This window comes from Ascaphus truei, chromosome 5 (assembly GCF_040206685.1).
Source record: "Ascaphus truei isolate aAscTru1 chromosome 5, aAscTru1.hap1, whole genome shotgun sequence".
Lineage (NCBI taxonomy): Eukaryota > Metazoa > Chordata > Amphibia > Anura > Ascaphidae > Ascaphus > Ascaphus truei.
This window is the reverse complement of record NC_134487.1, coordinates 40,022,174-40,041,098: the sequence shown is the minus strand read 5'-3', so window position 1 is coordinate 40,041,098 and position 18,925 is coordinate 40,022,174. Positions and strand designations below refer to the sequence as shown.

The 18,925-nt window shown below is 47.0% G+C and overlaps 1 protein-coding gene and 1 long non-coding RNA gene across 2 annotated transcripts in view; one reads left to right on the top strand and one right to left on the bottom strand.

Annotated features, from left to right (window-relative positions):
- Positions 1–9,633, bottom strand: part of PRKAR2B (protein kinase cAMP-dependent type II regulatory subunit beta) — a 173,642-nt gene extending 164,009 nt beyond the window's left edge. The window contains exon 1 of the mRNA XM_075599708.1: positions 9,561–9,633. Coding sequence (XP_075455823.1) covers positions 9,561–9,618 — 58 coding nt within the window. The 5' untranslated portion in view covers positions 9,619–9,633. The remainder of the gene's footprint in view (positions 1–9,560) is intronic.
- On the top strand, positions 8,490–13,797 carry LOC142494952 (uncharacterized). The gene is made up of 2 exons (XR_012801628.1): positions 8,490–8,864; positions 11,544–13,797. It is a non-coding gene; the product is annotated as an uncharacterized LOC142494952 (long non-coding RNA).
- The last annotated feature ends 5,128 nt before the right edge of the window (positions 13,798–18,925 follow it).

Here is an 18,925-nt window from a genome sequence, read left to right as displayed (position 1 = left end):
AGATCGCGCACGCGCGGGACAGGGTAGGAAAGTAGTGAGAGCGTCACGGCCGCCCTTAGGAAGTCGCGCGAGGGTGAGGAAAGCAGTGAGAGAGTCACGGCAGCCCCAGATAGCTTGCGCATGTGCAGGAAAGCACATAGAAAGCCTGCGAAGCCCTAGCCTACCAGGGAAGGCTCTAGGCAGGGACTACGAGTCCCAGGAGCCTCTGCGTGCCCCAAGTGATGCCAGGGAGCCAATAGGGCTTAGGATCTCCCTGCAGGCAGAAGGATACATTTCGCGCGCTGAGCCCACGCTAGTCAGTTGGAGCAGCGGAGCAGAAGGGGAAGGAAGGGTGCAGGGAGCGAGTGGGACCTGCCGGACGGGTGAGTGAGCGGCCTTCACCTCCCCTCACCCCCGTTCACCTCCCCTCACCCCCTTTCACCTCCCCTCACCCCCTTTCACCTCCCCTCACTCCACTTCTCCTCCCTTCCACCCCCCTTCACCTCCCCTCCACCCCCCCATTCACCTCCCCCCCTTCACCTCCCCTCCACCCCCCCCCCTTCACCTCCCTTCCACCCCCCCCCCTTCACCTCCCCTCCACCCCCCCCTTCACCTCCCCTCCACCCCCCTTCGCCCCCCCCCCTTCCCACCGCCTCCCCCCCCTTCCCACCGCCTCCCCCCCGCCTCCCCCCCCTTCCCACCGCCCCCCCCTTCCCACCGCCTCCCCCCCTTCCCACCGCCTCCCCCCCTCCCACCGCCACCCCCCCCTCCCACCGCCTCCCCCCCCTTCCCACTGCCTCCCCCCCCTCCCACCGCCTCCTCCCCTCTTCCCACCGCCTACCACCGCCTCCCCCCTCCCACCGCCTCCCCCCGCCCTCCCACCGCCTCCCCCCGCCCTCCCACCGCCTCCCCCCCACTGCCCCCCCCCCCCTTCCCACCACCTCCCCCCCTCCCACCGCCTCCCCCCCCCTCCCACCGCTGCCCCCCCCCTCCCACCGCCTTCCCCCCCTCCCACCGCCTCCCCCCCCTCCCACCGCCTCCCCCCCCTTCCCACCGCCTCCCCCCCCTCCCACCCTCCCCCCGCCTCCCCCCCTCCCACCCTCCCCCCACCTCCCCCCCCCTTCCCACCGCCTCCCCTCTCTCCCACCACCTCCCCCCCCCCTTCCCACCGCCTCCCCCCCCTTCCCACCGCCTCCCACCCCCCTTCCCACCGCCTCCCCCTTCCCACCACCTCACCCCTCCTCCCCCTTCCCACCACCTCACCCCTCCTCCCCCTTCCCACCACCTCACCCCTCCTCCCCCTTCCCACCACCTCACCCCTCCTCCCCCTTCCCACCACCTCCCCCCTCCCCACCCTTCCCACCACCTCCCCCCTTCCCACCACCTCCCCCCTCCCCACCACCTCCCCCCTCCTCCCCCTTTCCACCACCCCCCCCTTCCCACCACCTCCCCCCCCCCTTCCCACCACCTCCCCCCTCCCCCCCCTTCCCACCACCTCCCCCCTCCCCCCCTTCCCACCACCTCCCCCCTCCTCCCCCTTACCACCTCCTCCCCCTTACCACCACCTCACCCCTTTTCCCCCTTACCACCAACTCCCCCCCTTCCCACCACCTCCCCCCCCTTCCCACCACCTCCCCCCCTTACCACCTCCTCCCCCTTACCACCACCTCACTCCTCCTCCCCCTTCCCACCACCTCCCCCCTCCCTACCCTTCCCACCACCTCCCCCCTTCCCACCACCTCCCCCCTCCCCACCACCTCCCCCCTCCTCCCCCTTTCCACCACCCCCCCTTCCCACCACCTCCCCCCCCCCTTCCCACCACCTCCCCCCTCCCCCCCCTTACCACCACCTCCCCCCTCCCCCCCTTCCCACCACCTCCCCCCTCCTCCCCCTTACCACCTCCTCCCCCTTACCACCACCTCACCCCTTTTCCCCCTTACCACCAACTCCCCCCCTTCCCACCACCTCCCCCCCTTCCCACCACATCCCCCCTCCTCCCCCTTCCCACCACATCCCCCCTCCTCCCCCTTCCCACCACCTTCCCCCTCCATCCCCCCTCCTCTCCCTTCCCACCACCTTCCCCCTCCTCCCCCTTCCCACCACCTCCCCCCTTCTCCCCCTTCCCACCACCTCCCCCCTTCTCCCCCTTCCCACTACCTCCCCCCTCCTCCCCCTTCCCACCACTTCTCCCCTTCCCCCGCTCCCCTTGCCCCCCCTCCGCTCCCCTTCCCCCCCCCTCCGCTCCCCTTCCCCCCCCTCCGCTCCCCTTCCCCCCCTCCTCTAACCCTTCCCCCCCCTCCTCTAACCCTTCCCCCCCCTCCTCTAACCCTTCCCCCCCCCTCCTTTATCCCTTCCCCTTCCCCCCCCTCCTCTATCCCTTCCCCCCCCCTCTATCCCTTCCCCCCCCTCCTCTATCCCTTCCCCCCCCTCCTCTATCCCTTCCCCCCCCTCCTCTATCCCTTCCCCCCCCTCCTCTATCCCTTCCCCCCCCCTCCTCCACCCCTTGCCCCCCCTCCTCCACCCCCTGCCCCCCTCCTCCACCCCTTGCCCCCCTCCTCCACCCCTTGCCCCCCTCCACCACCCCTTGCCCCCCTCCACCACCCCCTCCTTCCCTTCTCACCGCCCTTCGCCTTCCTGCCCGCCTTACCGCCTCCCCACCCCCGCCTCTGCCTTTCACCCGCCCTTACTCCGGCCGCCTCTGCCTTTCACCCACCGCCTCACAGCCGCTGCACGCACTCAACAGACACCCGCCACACTCGACACATACCTGCCGCCACACACACCTGCTGCCTCCCGCCCCTACGCACCAACATCACTGACCCACCGCCTCACAACCTAGCAGGACCCCCACTCACAGACAGCACTCACAACCCACGCGCCACCCGCCGCCTCACACCCTAGCAGGACCCCCACTCACAGACAGCACTCACAACCCACGCGCCACCCGCCGCCTCACACCCTAGCAGGACCCCCACTCACAGACAGCATTCACAACCCATGTGCCACCCGCCGCCTCACACCCTAGCAGGACCCACACTCACAGACAGCACTCACAACCCACGCACCACCCGCCGCCTCACACCCTAGCAGGACCTCCACTCGCAGACAGCACTCACAACCCACGTGCCACCCGCCGCCTCACACCCTAGCAGGACACCCACTCGCAGACAGCACTCACAACCCACGCGCCACCCGCCGCCTCACACCCTAGCAGGACACACACCTCACATTTTTACATCACTTATAGCACCAAAATATACATTGTACTGTGGTGTGGTTACAATAATCCATTTTTATACAACATCGTATTACATTTTCTTCCATCTTTCTTTTCAACATTATTATCCAACCTTTACAACAAATACTCACCTATTGTTCCACGATTTATAAATAATACTACCTATTACGCATTTACATCCCGGGCAACGCCGTGTCTCTCAGCTAGTAACTAATATTAATATAGAACCACTGAGACCTGGCGGGACCGCAACCCCACACCGTACTCCAACACTGTGTCCACACCCCAATGATATAGTCCCCACACCTAAGGGGCCCTCAGGCACCCAACAACCCTGTGTCCACAAGTTGCAACCCACCCCAAATATGTAGGTCAGCGCTGCCCACTAGAACTGAGGGCACGCTGCAGCTGTAGGATGGGATCCACGGATCCAGAGTGGTGAACCGCGATGCCTCCGCCTCTACGGTGGATGGGTACCGTGTGGATTGTACCCCCTTTAATAGTCTCTGTAGTAGCAGGTGTCTGAGAAAGGCAGTATTAGACTGCCAAAACGTTGGACTTTATGGCATATTAAACCTCCTTTTGAGTAAGACCGTGTGCCTGCTTCTTCTTCTTTGTCCCAGACCACCTGAGGTCAGGATGCAGCTGCATCCTGGCTTGGTCTCTATCACTGATGCTACAGGCGCAGTGTCCCTACCCTTTCCTTGTCCCAGCTCCGAATGGCATGGCAGTCAGAGCGCGCCAAATTTATCCTTTGCTCAGCAGGGAAATCCTACAGCCCTATTGGCTGTTGCGCAGCATGTGACTAAAGCCCCTGAGGCTGCTGGGGGTGGTAGTCCCCGTGAAGCACCTTCACTAATCGCTGCCGCAACTTGGGCCTATTGCACATGCGCAACTCCACTGCGCATGCGCGCTCACTCACAACATGGCAGCGTCCTGTAGAGGGAGCTGCCGCAGCCTCCGGCAAGCCACTCGCCATTCCACACACCCCGCAGTGCCGCCCGCACCTGTCTGCACGTTCTCCCGCTGTAGCGGAGGTAAGCGGGGGACCGGGGACCGGGGAAAGTACCCTGCTACACACGTATTGTTCTGTAGTGGAAATCTGTGTCATAAAAGCTCAAGATTCAGCAATTAAACTATTTTCTCAGGAGCCAATGTTCTCTATTCTATGGTGTGCAACATTTTGCATGTACCCAGATGTGCCATTGTGAGTGATGTTATCTTCTTCAAAGGCTTCCTTATGTGGCCAGGTCACCTGATGGCTACTATTCTGCCCTTGGGCTAGTAGTAAACCCTGGTACAATCAGGTTGCCAGTTGTTGATATATGGTTTCCCCCTCCCCTTGAGGAGCTGCATTTGAGTGACAGCGGGAGGCGGGGACATCAGGCCTGGGCATGACCAATCATGAGCCAGACCTGGTGCCCTCCTCCTGGCTGTACTTAAGGGCAGTACCGCCCCAAATTTGTGATTGTACCTCCACCACTGAGGAAGGCAGGTCACACAGTGGAAAGGCTGAGATTGGGCCTTCTTCAGTCCTCTTCCCTCCGGGGGAGAGTGAGTGTGGACCATACCTCTGCCTCTACTAGGGAGGTAGGGATGAGCTAGGACGGCTGTGGGTGCCCTTGGCCTGTAGTGACGGTCCAGGGACCATCCTTCAATGATAGCTGTGAGACTGCATTGGGCAGAAGCCTGCTGTTGTTCCTGTACTGTACAGAAGAGTAATAAACCATTCCTGTTTGCATATACATCTTGCCTGGTGTGTGACCTTACTGGGGGGGAGAGGTAATAGTTCTACGGTGGGAGATCACCTTCAGTTCCTGAAGCCTACGGCAGATGGAGGCGCTGCACTGCTAAAGAGATATGTTGGGTATGAATCCCAGAAGCCTAGTCCTGTGTCCCCACTACCACCGGCGGACCACTCAGCCCTCCTGTTACCAGCAGGTATCATGCACCACACAACCAGTAATGGCCAAATCTCCCACCGTGTGGGGAAACACCGTTACACTTAAAATCAGTTTCAAATGGTGTGCCTTGGTTTCAGTACATTTTTATCATTACAGGCTAGTACAGTAAGTAGTAGAAATTGTTTATGTTCTGTACAACTTCTAGTAATGTAATGTGTAAGTTTGTGCACAATGAATGTGCCCTATTGTCATATTGCAAAAATGATTAGGATTACACAATGGCAAACTGCAGATAAATACGGCTTACCCTCAAAATGTACAGAACCTTATTACATTGCATATGTATATGTCTGTGAGGTTTTCATAAATATGTTGTCATTGTTACTATGAAATGACTAACTACTGGGAGAGAGTTAGTAAGAATTTCATACTGGATTTATTGTGAAATTAAAGATCTCACTTCCAAAACCTCAGGTCATAAAAGTATCCCTGGTCGCGGGAGAAGTGACAAACGACTGTAAGGACATACCCTTACAAACCTGCTAGGTCTGGATTTACTCTCAAATTACAGGAATGTGAGATATAAGAGAGTGTTTGAGACCCACAAGGGGAGACTCAACTTGGGGGTGTACTTTGCATTTGTGGGTGACCTACTACAGGACTTTTGCTAATGTATATGTAACCCCTCTATTTACCTCAGGCTAAAACCTACGGCTGAGGTGGGGGCCTGAGTCCTTCTTCCATATACATTACCCCACACATGGCCGTAGGTCAGACAAAGGGAGGCCATCTACAGTAATGGTCATAGTACAATGATATTTATAAAGGAATCAGCAATAGATACTGAGGTACCACATGATCCTTAACAGAAAGATCATTCAATGCATTCACATTACATAGGAACATACCACTTCCCACTAATGGCTGCACAGGTGTGTGTCCGTGTCTTTTCCTGTGGCCACCTAATCCTGGGTATAAAGGCCTGTGTAATGCTGCCAGCACACCATTGGAGCTCAAATTTACTGTATTAGTATGGCAGGCTTGTACTTCGCAAATGATTTGGTACCCCTTTACTTGGCTTCCGATGAGGATCCCCTCTTTGCGCTGCCTGTCTCCTGATGCTATGCAGATGTCTCTCCGCTGGGCATCCGATGTCATGATTGAACTGCAAGGCTCCCTTTAGCCAGCGTCCGCTAACTCGTGTGGATCACGGCCTCGCTTCTAACCACCACCGGTCAGTCATGAGATACCTCAGAATCCAGCAGCTTTGCCCCTGCGTGCTCTGCCAGGGACTCTTAAAGATCTCTTCCCTTAGTCCCACCTCTCCAGAGTCCAATCTCATTGGTTGAGGTCTTGCCAATCCCAAGTCACATCTTCCTGCACCAGAAGTGGCTCCCTGAAGCAGCACAGTAGTTTCCTATTGCAGACAGGAGGCAGTGTATGTGTGTCAGCTGCCTAAACCTTACCAGGGGTTTTATATATTGTTTTTCTGTTTTACACCCTTTTATTTTATAGACTGTCTGACATTATTATGACCGTATGCAACTTTGCCCTCTTTTTTCTGTAGAAGCATTGTAATGCCTTTTGTTATATTCAATCTAACATTGTATAATTACTATCTTTGGGCTGTAAGTGAAGCTGAAGGGATTGATTTTATTTTTGGACACATTTTACCATCCTGTTTTCTTAATTAAACTTTTCTTATGTTTGTACATCTTCTGAGGGACCAGATGCTCCCAAAGGTCTAAACCTTTAAATTAATCCTGGTGGTGGAAGCATAATTGGGATATCGTCTAAAAGTTTTGGTGCTATGAGTGCTCACTTGGAGTGCTCTGCGGGGTGGTGAGTAGCACATCTGGGCAGCCAGTTGTTGTTGTTAACCACACACATACACACACACACACACATACACACACACACACGCACACGCACACGCACACGCACGTGTACGCCTTCCTGTAGAAAGTCTTGATATTTCAATCTCCAAACTGCATTATCTTGGCTCCTGTGGAAATGTTATTCTGCAATGTGACCCCCACACCTTCACACGTTTTAATTTCATAGGAAAGGGTTTGTCCTGCTGCCGATCCCAAGACTGGTGTAGGAAAAATGATTTGGGGTCTGTAAGATTTTAGTTTTCTAATAAAATGTCTCATCCTATCTACCCATTAGTGTCTGCCAGAGTAGTACTCCACTACTCTAAAAAGCAGTAGGTATTGATAATTACCAGTGGTTTTACACTCCTTAGTGTAGAAGAATATACAGATTATTGTTATCACAAATGTTGAATCTAGATTGTAATCGCCATCGCTGGCAGGGAAAGTAATTTCCAGGTCACTGTAAAGTTTTTCTCTAATGTTTGGATTTTAGGTAGGTGTGCATAGCTAAATATGGTAGTTCAACAAACTCGTTACTAAACCAAGTTCCTAAGAGGCACTGCATTAATGATTCGTTGATTCGTTGATGTGTTGATGTTTTGATGTGTTGTTGTGTGTACATTTTAACATCTATTCTTTTTTTTGTGGAAATGACCAGCTTGCCCCCAAAATACTGTGCACTAAAGTCGTGATACGTTCGGTACAGGCCCGTATTTAGGCATACTGTAGGTCTACATAGGTTACAGAGGCGCTGCTCTCTTCCCCACAATAATTAAACTGATTGCCGGGAGAGAGAGTGGGGCCTCTGTGAAGGTCTCTTAGGCCAGGTCCCCGCTGCAGTCGGCGGCGTGCGCGACTGCGTGCGCGCCTCCCACCAGCTCTTTACTTTCTTCCTGGCGGTCCCCGGTCCCTCCTCACTCCCTGGCTCACTGCGTACTGTGACGCGTCAGCCAGCAGGGGCTACAACAGGATTGTGTTCCGAGCGGCGACGCCTCACATGGTGCGCCAGGGAGCCAAACAGAGACTGGATCCGCATCAACCAATCACATACCAGGTAATGCTAACCACACCCCCTGAGAAATATTTTACCCACAGAATTCTATTAAGGTTTCAGATATGTTGTAGCAATAACTTTTCTGTTCCTAATGAATTTACTTTCTCTATTTATAAAAATGTTGTTGAGCATAATGTGTTGTAGCCGAAGCCAAATGAGCACAGAGTCTGCTATCTATTCCTTTCTGATGTAGCCCGGTCCTCCCTTTAGCTCTCCTGACCTCTGCTGCAGGCGGGTAGCCGGTAATGGTGCTGCCATTTTGTGTGTGCGCTCGCATGTGCAGAAAAGGTTTGCACATGCAAAGGTTCCAGCAGCCCCAGGGGCTGCACAGCACATGACACAGTACAGCCAATAGGGCTGCTAGAATCTCCTGAGGGGAGATTGGAACTTTGGGTGTGCTTGAAGTTTGAGCTGACAGTTAGGAGAGTGGCAGTTGGAGCTGGGACAAGGAAGGAGTAAGTTATATGTGCAGATGTCAGTGGCGTCTGCACTAGGCCAGATACCCCTTATTATACCCCAGCTAGGCCCCGACTCCCACATAGTTTGTGGCTGCGATAGGGACTTACCCCTCAGATAGGGACCCTGCCCTGCTTAGCAATAATAGTATTAGGGACACAGGGAGACGACGCATGGTGCTGCGGCATGTGGTCCAAGACACAGATCGCCCTACATTAATAAAGACATTGTTTACAGTGGTACAATCCACGAGGGACCCACCCAACGTAGAAGCGGAGCCTTCGCAGTATCAGCATTGGATCCGTGGATCCCAGCATCATGGCATCAGTGCGCCCGGGTGTGGCATCACCCGGCAGGTACCCTACGCATTAGTGCACCAACTCAAACACTATAGTGGGATAGTGGGGCAGCGCTGTCACACACCTTGGGTGGGGGAGCGGAGCATTGGAGGGTACGGCCATGTGCGTGGCCTGGTTGGTGGTATATATATATATCCTAGGTTATTTATGTTCAGTAAAACTGTTATCTTTCATAAGTGTGGGTTTTATTGTATGTGGGTCCTGTAGCTGGGTTATTCTACTGTACATCATAGAATCCTGTACAGGTTGAGGGGCTACCGACCGAACATCGACTCAGGTATACCCCAGGTTCCCAGTAGCGGAGACTCAGATCTCCTGTGCACCATATACACACACCGTAGCCACACATCTCTCAGGGGGTGGGAAAAGTGTGCTACACTAATATATGGTCGGAGGAGCTTCAGCATTGTTATTGTACACACGTGTGCTGCTATTTAGGATGTAAATGATGAACACACACACATTGCTTAAAATAAAAACAAAGAGATGTGGGAAGAGGGAGAACTTTAGGGACAGAGCTTGGAGCTTGTGGGTTTCACCGTGGATAGGATGAACTGACGGGCTGAGCCGGTGTCGTGGCCCCACAACCTCGTCATGGCCATGCCCAGCTGACCCGGTTGGCCTCGCCCCCTCGCACCGGAAATAAGCAGATCGCTGTGCACGCGCCGCCAGGACGCCAGGCCTTATCCTTACCTTCTCTTGCAGCGTGGCCCTCCTCTTTCTGCAGCGTCACGTGGCGTCCCTTGGTCATGGAAACGCGTCACCACGTCATGTCAGGACGCTGCAAGAGGAGGAGGCCAGGGCAGCAACAACCAGCCCTGGCGTAAATATCAAAATAAAAAGCTGACAAGGCGTGCAAAACCCTGTTGTAATCATTAGGAGGCAGGTTGAGTCACTATACAGCAGATTATCGTGGGAGGTTCTATTTTCTCTGTTGGCATCTGTGGTGTTGTGCAGGCAGTTGCTGCTTTGTGTGGGAGAAAAGCAAAATTCAGGGCAATCTGGCCGCTTGTTTGACTGTGCATCTCATATGTTTTTCTGGGACGACTCCATGAAGAATGCAGCAAAAATATTTTGTTTGTCTGTGAAAGGAAAAAAATGCTCAACTGTGAGATTTGTTTCTCACAATTTCTAATCACACATACTGTAAGGAATCTGGCAGAAAGTATTAAGTATTTGAATCAATCTGGCACACAAGACGTTAATGTTGGTTACAACGTCTCTTAAAAACACATGAATTGTTTTATGGCTACGTCAGGAGGAACCGCTGCCCATGCCTAGTTTTATGTGCTATATTTGGGGGTCAGGATATCTGTTTTTTTAAGCGGGGGGAATTGAAATATGGCTCTCCTGACCACATGCAGCACTTATTATCTGAGATCTGACTCCAAAAGATTGTTCATGGTCCCAAGGTTCAACAAAGTATCCGGACGTTCCTCCTTCTCCTACCATGCACCCCAAAACTGGAACAACCTACCGGAGACTCTCACATCCACCACCAGTTTAAGTTGTTTCAAAACTAATTTTAATCTGGTCTGTAACTGTCTCATAAGCCTATACTATACATCTTCTCTAACTGTGCATGCAATGTCTTGTATATAATGTATACCCTGTTCATTTATGTAACTGTATTTTTAACCATGTATTATTTGTCATATTAACTATGTCCAGGACATACTTGAAAACGAGAGGTAACTCTCAATGTATTACTTCCTGGTAATTTTTTTTATAAATAAATAAATAAATAAGAATAAACAGAAACTTTATTTATTTAAAATCACTTTATTTTTGGTTTAACAATATTACAGTATATATGGGGGAGGAGGGGAAGGAAAAAAAAGAAGACAGGGTGTGTGTTGAGCACGCGCTATGTAAGTGAAACGTCTGCGTTTTGTCACTGAAATTTGCAGTTTGATTTTGATGTTTTTGATTGAATTAAAGACTTTTGAGAGTATAAACTTACTGCTACTGTGGCAGGTTTGGTTATATCCAGCAAGGACTTTTAGTGCTGTGAGATTAGCCAGCGGGGTGCACGATCGTGCACGCGCCTTTCTTCTGTTACGCATTTTCGTCTCCATGAAGGAGTTTTTCGCCTGTGAGAATTTAGGTTGGTGCCAGCAAAGAAGTTTCACTTCCAAATAATTGTAGGGGGAGAGTAGGCAACATATTTTGTACATTTCCATCTTGTCTTTTTTATATTTGCATTATTCATACCTGATTGCCCAGAGTTAGTAGGGACTCACACACTTTTAGAAACCTGCTACCACCGTGTCTTCTACATACAGTAACTCGTTAATCTTTCCATGAGCACAACTGTGAAATTTGTTCCCTGATCTTATTGAACGTTGGGGGGTCGGTGCATCTCCACAGTCTGGCTATCACACATTTAATAGCATTTAAAATGTGCGTGATGAATTTATCCTCATATCTATCTACTCCTACAGTGGCTTATTTAAGAAACTGGACCATGGGACTTTGGGTATCTTAATACCTGTTTTGCTAAATATGAAATACAGTATTTTATCCCAGAGTGGTTGGATTTTGAGGTATTCATTCCAAATTTGGAGCATAGGCCCTGTTTGGCCACAATGTCTTCAATGGGGATATGTTCAGGTTCATTATATGTAGTTTCACTGGGATCCTGTACATAATTTTATATGCATTTTCTTTTATCAGGGTACATGTCGAGCTCTTGGCGACCACCCCCAAGATGTCCAGCCACTCCTCCCAATCAAGATCTGAACCTAGGTCCCTGTCTCAAACCACCATGTACTTTTCTTTGTCTGGGTCTCCCACGGTAGACAAACTATAGTATAGGTGTGCCGTTAGCTTTGTCTGATTTCCAGCATTGAGACACATGTTTTCAAAATCTCTGGAATATAATTTTGTCTGAAAGTGCTGGTAATAGTGTCTGACCTGAAGGTATTTGTAATGATCTGATTCTGGGAGTGCAAACTTTTCTTGTAGTTCCTGGAATGACTTAAGGGTTGTTCCTTTGAACATATCTTTTATTCTACGTAACCCTTTTGTTTTCCAGCTATTTAAATAAATTCCTTGGCATCCTGTCGAGAAAGCAATGTTATTTACCAGGGGAGTAATTAAAAATGGGTTCGATGTGAATTTATATTTTAAACTGGACGAGTAACCCACATTAAGTGTGTTTTAAATTTGGTTCTCCATGGCCTGCTTTGATCTATCTGTATTTCTTTCTTTCTCACCCACATAACAGATTCCAGCTCTGATGGGGCCACCAGACAGGCTTCAAGATCGACCCATCTCTTAACCCCACACTGTAGTTGCTCTAATTGACCCACTTGGTAATAATTTATAAATTATGGAAGGGCCAGAATGTTTAAAGAGACTCTTTTGATTAATTCTGGATTTTCCCCCCCCATTCCAGACAAATTAATTGACCTTTTTTGAAATTGGAGTAACTCCTTATTTGGGATCCTTATTGGGAACGTTTGGAAATAATATAACAGTCATGGTAAAATAGTCATCTTAATTGCCCATATTTGTCCAATTCACAACATTGGATATGTGCATCACTGTGAAATATCCTTCTCTAATGTTTTTTTATAGAGGGACATAATTAACTCTATATAGATGCCAAACACTTCATGATTAGGAGGTGCCAAGGACAGATATTTGTTTCTCATGTAAAAATAGAAATTCGTTTGTCATATCTCATATTGAGGTGTGCATACTAAGTACACAGACGCAAAGTGAAGATGGCATTTGTACTATGGAAACAAAGTTAGGAAGTGTTTTTTATATTGAGGCAAAATTGAAAAGTTCAAATGTTATTTTTACTTTAAGTCGTAGAAGTTTCAATAAAGATTGATGTGAATGAGGGGGATGAGAACACATTCTGGTAATGATGCTGTGTTTTAATGAAGGGAATCTAGAATATAAACCCTGCATTTGAATTATGAAGTAGATTTCAACTAAGGGAGTGTCCATGCTGGAACACGTGAAATCTCAGTTTCCACTCAAGACCCTTTGGGGAAAAATTTGAACAAGGGTATACTGTAACACAAATTAGATTCTTTGTTTATCCTTTTTATTTGAATAATCTGTCTGCATTTGTATGTTCTTTCTATCTTTTTCTGTAATCTAAGCATTGTACTTGTTGTATATTAAGCTAAACGTTAATAAGCTCTGATTGGAATTGTTGCAGGATTTGTAAAGAGTAATTGACCTTTTCTGACACATTTTGCTATAACAGATTTGTGTGTGTTAAGTGCATAGGTTTTCACAGTAAACAGGGACAATAAGACTCAGCAAATTACATATTTGATATTTCTTTGGTGATGGCAGTGGATTAAAGATATATATTGTGATGGTTTGAGGGTATGCATTATGAATTTGAAGGTGAAAAGTGTGTCAGTTAGGTAGCTATGTGTATTAACTCTTGTCACATATATGTCACATGCTCACAGATGTCCTGTTTGTGACTGTATTGGGATGTACTACTTATTAGCTGAGGTATGTCATAACGTGCTTTAAGTAAGCAGAGCTCTCTCTTGTTACATGTTTGACCACTCATCAGCTTAAGTGTACCATGGCATGTGGTTTGAGTTAGCAGAGCTCTCTATGTCACATGTTTACCATATAAAGAGTTGTTTACTGCAAAGGAAGTGTGACTCATCAGTTTAAGTATGCATTTGCTACAACACTCAGCACTGATTGGAGGAAGCCTAATACAAAATGCTATAAATAAGAGCCTAGGCTGGGGATAGTGCCAGAAGCTCCTTCATAGACCGTGCAGGTGCATGGCCAAGAATTCCCCTCGCTCTCTCGGGATCAGACTAGACTGATTGGGGTTTCCCTGGGTGTTTGGAGCGTTTTTCCTGATGTATGCTGTTTAACTGTGCAAGCTGTAACTGAGAACATAACCGAAGCGAAGTAAAACACCTTTTTGATTACATCTCTAAGACTGTTTACTGACTCAGAGTGTGCAAGTTATTGGCTGAATCCAGAATCTTTGCATTACAGTGACAAATTGTATATTGGGATGGATAGGGGGGAGATATTATTAATTTGAGGGAGCTTTGTGAAAGGTTAAAAGTGGGTTAGCTATATAGCTGTGTAATAACTCTTGCCCCATATACAAGTCACTTGCTCACAGGTATGCCGTACATGACACATTTTGAATGGCATTATCACGTGAGACCAGACTATTACACTGCGATCGCAAGCACCAAATAGAACTAAGGAGTTAAATAAATTAGGTTTATTTAGTCCGGCGCCAACAAGAGCAATACAATGCACAAACACAGGCTCAACTCCCCAAAGCAAAGGAATACAGGGAGAGGGGGGGATAAACTGTTCTCCATGGGAGAAGCAAAGCAAGTACTGGGCAGCAATGTTGGCTACCTAAGAAGGCCAGGCTAACCTATTATGTAGGTCACCATTTTGATGGGTAAGGGTAACCAGTGGGCTTACGCTTTAATATGCAAGCCAGGCTGCCCCTACCATCATAGGCATATATACAGTAAAAGACAGAAAGCGTTAAAAATGAGATTTAAAAAAAAAAAACCTGAATGGATTAGATCATACTGTAGCTTTAATGGAATATCACTAAAGCAAAACTATTTAAGTAGAGTGACTTTAGCTTTAGTAATCTGCAAGCATTCTTTATATCTACTGTATATAGCTGTTTTTACAAAATAGGATATAGCTTTGGGGAGATGTAAAAGAAAAACACTAGGGTGAATGCACATCTGATTGGATTACACATGCTTAAATTTAGAGAGCATTATCCATTCACCCTGCTATGCATAAACTGTCAGTTTTCCATATACTCCTAATCAAATACAGAGTCCGTCACACTTTATCCTTAGATGACCTATCTTTTACCGATTTGCATTCACTGGAGTAATTTACAGATTGTTGCACAGTCTTGCAAAATAAGTTCAAATTGCACAATATGTATTTAAACCCAGTGCTGCTTAGCAATTTAATTAGTACAGAGTAGATGAGTACTTCAGTATTAGGTGATACCTTTTTTATTTGGACGAACAATTGATATTATAAGAAGAACTCTCGATATATGAGAAGAACTCTGGAAAGCTTGTTTTATAATATCAATTGTTAGACCAAATTAAAAATGTATCACCTAATACTGAAGTACTTATTTACTCTGCACTATCGCAACTTGACTAACACAGCTATTTCTACATAATTGAATTTAATTAGGGAATTCAATGCAATGGTTTATCTTCTGATATCTTATTTAACAAGCTGATGAATGAAGCATTTGTTTTCTGTATTATTTTGAAATAGCACCAATCATGTAAAAAGTGCTTTACAATTACAGGCAATTTCAAATTCATGGGAATACATATACATAGAAAACAGGGACAAAAGCACCAGACACTGTGTAATTAAATCATACAATCATTTAGTCAGCCAAATTGGTCTGTTTCAGTTTTGATATGGTCAACACATACATACTAAATGCATAGGCGTGCCATTCTGAAGATCTCTGATGTATCCATTTGTCCGTGGCAATGTAAGGAAGGTAGAGTTCTGTTGTATGTATATTTAACCATGGTGATAGAAATAGTCATGAAGTCTACAGAATTCCATGCAGATGTTGAAACTGGATTACTGATTAAAGTGAAATGTGGCCAATAAAATATTCAGTACAAAGTATTGGGGTCAGAGCTGCCGTCAGGCGGCTAAGTGGGACCTGAAGTTGGGCCAGACAGGTAATAAATAGGTCGTGACAACAGGTATCAGCTGAGCAACTTTGGTTCTAATTTTGTTTTTGTGTTTTGAATTTGCCAAACCTTGTTTAAAAGGTTTTGGTTACAGATAACCGGGGAAAATATGAATTTAGATATGGCAGTAAAGGCTGCTCTCTGATGGTGGTGGTGATATGCCATCGGCAGGAGGGCATTGGTGGATGCTCTGTCAGTTAGCTTAGGCTCAAACTCAATTTCTCTGTATAGATCCGTTGCTGGGACACTAGTCAAAAAAACAAAACTCTGGTTCACATGTAGAGGTGTTTAACAGGAAATAACAATGAAAGGATTATCCTTTACACCCCTTTGTCATACATACATACAGAACAAGCAAATCACTGTACCACCATGGATCCTACACCTCTGGTTTGCAATGCTGTACAAGTACTGGTTTGTTTGGGCCCCCACAAAATGACCACAGGCACCACACCACCGTCTCAACTCTACTCGTTTACCAATAATATACAATTAACAGATATTATTTTGACTGTCTGCTGTTTGTATATCTGTGTGTATGCACACTCCCATCCCAACTCCACAAACCACATTGTGTGTGTATCCACTGTGAGTGATTACATATTGATGCCAATCATCAACATGGATAATGGGTCATCTTCCTAATCATCACTTTCAGCATTTTTGTTGGGACCTAATATAAGATCATCCCCACTGGAATCAACAGCAAAATGTTCCCTTGTTCCCTTTCAATTTGATGGTATCCATTAAACTTGCTGTAGTTCATTTTAATAAATACCAGCTTTTCAAGATATTTTGCCAGTAGCCTTCTGCAAAGGTCTCTTACAAGGTTGCTAGCTGTGCTAAATACTCTTTCAGAGTACACATTGGATGGTGGGCATCTTAAGTAAACCATAGCCAGTCTATATAAGGGTTCTCTTTTCCTGTGTTAATTTTGAGTACGTTGCTAGTTAGTGTCCAGGAGAAAGACTCATAGGGCATAGGTGGGAAGTATAGACTGACCCGTACCTGGGATCTGGATCCAAGACGAGTACGAATAGTGGGGTCCGTTTCCGGGGTCAGGGCAGGGTGCGGCAGCGTATTCGAGGGCACGGTTCAAAGATCAGGGCCATGCATACAATCCATTATAATCTAGTTGTAGGACAATTTATGATATATTCCAGTAACAGTTATATATAGGCACATTTTCAACAGACAGGCTAAAATAATCATAGAATTTTTTGGGTAACTTAAATTTTCACGGGTAAAATAACGTAAAAGAGGGAGGAAGGATGCAGAAATAAAAAAAAAAGGGAGGCCACAATCGCAATCAGATACAGATACAAATTAAGTGGTACTCCCAAAGTACACAATTTAAGATGAGAATACATACAGATAGAATTACATAAATAAAGGACCAGCAGAACAATATACAAACAGTATACAAAACAGCACAACAGAAACAGCAGTGTGACAATATACCAGGTCTATCCTCTCTTGAAAAGAACGAGTCTAAGGCCTACATCGAGTCCAGGGAAAGATTCACCTCAGATTGGCTAATATGTTCTGGGATTCTGAGTAGGGTTGTGGAGTGGTTTAGGTTAGAAATACTTGCATGGGAAAACCAAAGCTGCCAGACTGTCTCTGGAATTGGAGACACGAATCATTCAGGTAACTGGTCATCTTTTCCATTTGGCAGAGAAGCCATAATTTACTGCTGATAAATTGAAAGGGGAGGGAGTTTCTCTCTGTTTCACATTTTCTTGCGGTTTCTATTTGCATAAGCAATTTATTCTTGGACTTAGATAAATCTTGGAGAAGCCTAGTTAAGAGGAAGATCCATTAGTCCAGTGGGAGGGAGGTCTTAATTAAAAATCTGTTGCGACCAATTATTTTCTTTATTCCAAAGATGTGCAAATAGAGAACAGGACCACCACATATGTAAAAAGGATGCCTGTTCACCTCAACCCTTTGGGCACAGTGGTGAGTAGCCTGGTAAAAATGTAGATAATGTCAGGGAGTCTGGTACCATCCTAGCATGACGTTGTATGAGTTCTCGTTGATAGTTGTGCACATGGAACTACTAGCTGCTAAATCAAATATTGATTCCCAATCTTCCCTTTCCAGCTCATCATTAAGATCTGCCACCCATTACCTCATGAACATAAATTTATCTTGAGAGCCCACCTCTGGACACGAAAAATAACAATAAAGTTGCAATGTGAGTTTCTGCTGGTCTATAGTCCCCAGAAATTGCCTCTCAAAATGAGACAATGGAGTGTCAGGGTTTATTTTGGTATTAAAAAGCTCTGATTTGCAAAAAGTGGAATAGTTCTTTGCTAGGCAGACCCTTTTCTTTGTAAAAATAATCAAATGGTCTGAGTCTGATATCTAAGCTTAAAAACTGTCCTGGGCACTTATAGTTCAATAATACAAGGACATGTTTAGATCATAGTGATGGGTAAGTGACCAGAGGACCAGAGCTTAACTGGGTTTTGCACTTTATGCACCAACAAAATGATCTGTTTATATTACAGATGTCTGGTAACAGTATCCAGAACTACCAGAGAACCTGGGTGCTATCTTCAAAGGGGTCATAAATTACTGGAGACCCCCTCCCCCCTCCTTCCTTTGATTAGCACACGTGACAAGGTCATTTCCCCACAGATTCAACAAATATAACATATTACAAATCTGATATCATTCACAAGGATAAAGCATATAGATTATTGACATGTGAAGTCAGGTGGATGAAATGATACCAAATATGCTGGGGGTACATATTTCACCCTCAAAAATTCAAACTATCCCTATCCAAAAAGATGTCTAAACGTGTTCTGATCATCTGAATGCAATGATGTGGGGCACATTATTCTAGGAGTCACAGGAAGAGAGTTATGGGTTATTTTGTACTCAGCTATTTTTATTTTATTTTTAAATTAAAAAAAGAAAAATCCCTCTCAGCTATAAATGTCCCAGGAGATTGATGAGTGGGAATTCAAGACACACCCACAAAAGCTGGGTCTTATAGTTATGACAGAGGCAAAGCTTGAGCATAACTACCATGCATTTGGGATTGGGATATCCAAACGACTGTGGAATTTAACATAGAGTGGTGTTTACCAATAAACACGTGGCTTCTCTTATTTCAACTGCATGCCTTCTCTGAAGGAATTTAGTATGTGGTAACGTACAGTATGTAGGTATTCTGTTTTTTCCCCGTTATTTTATGAAACTGTCTGCATTATTATATTGTACATCTTTGAAATGTTCTTTTGTCTGTAACTAAGCACTGTACCACTTTTTCATATATAAAATTTTACATTTAACATTTTCTGACACATTGTGCTA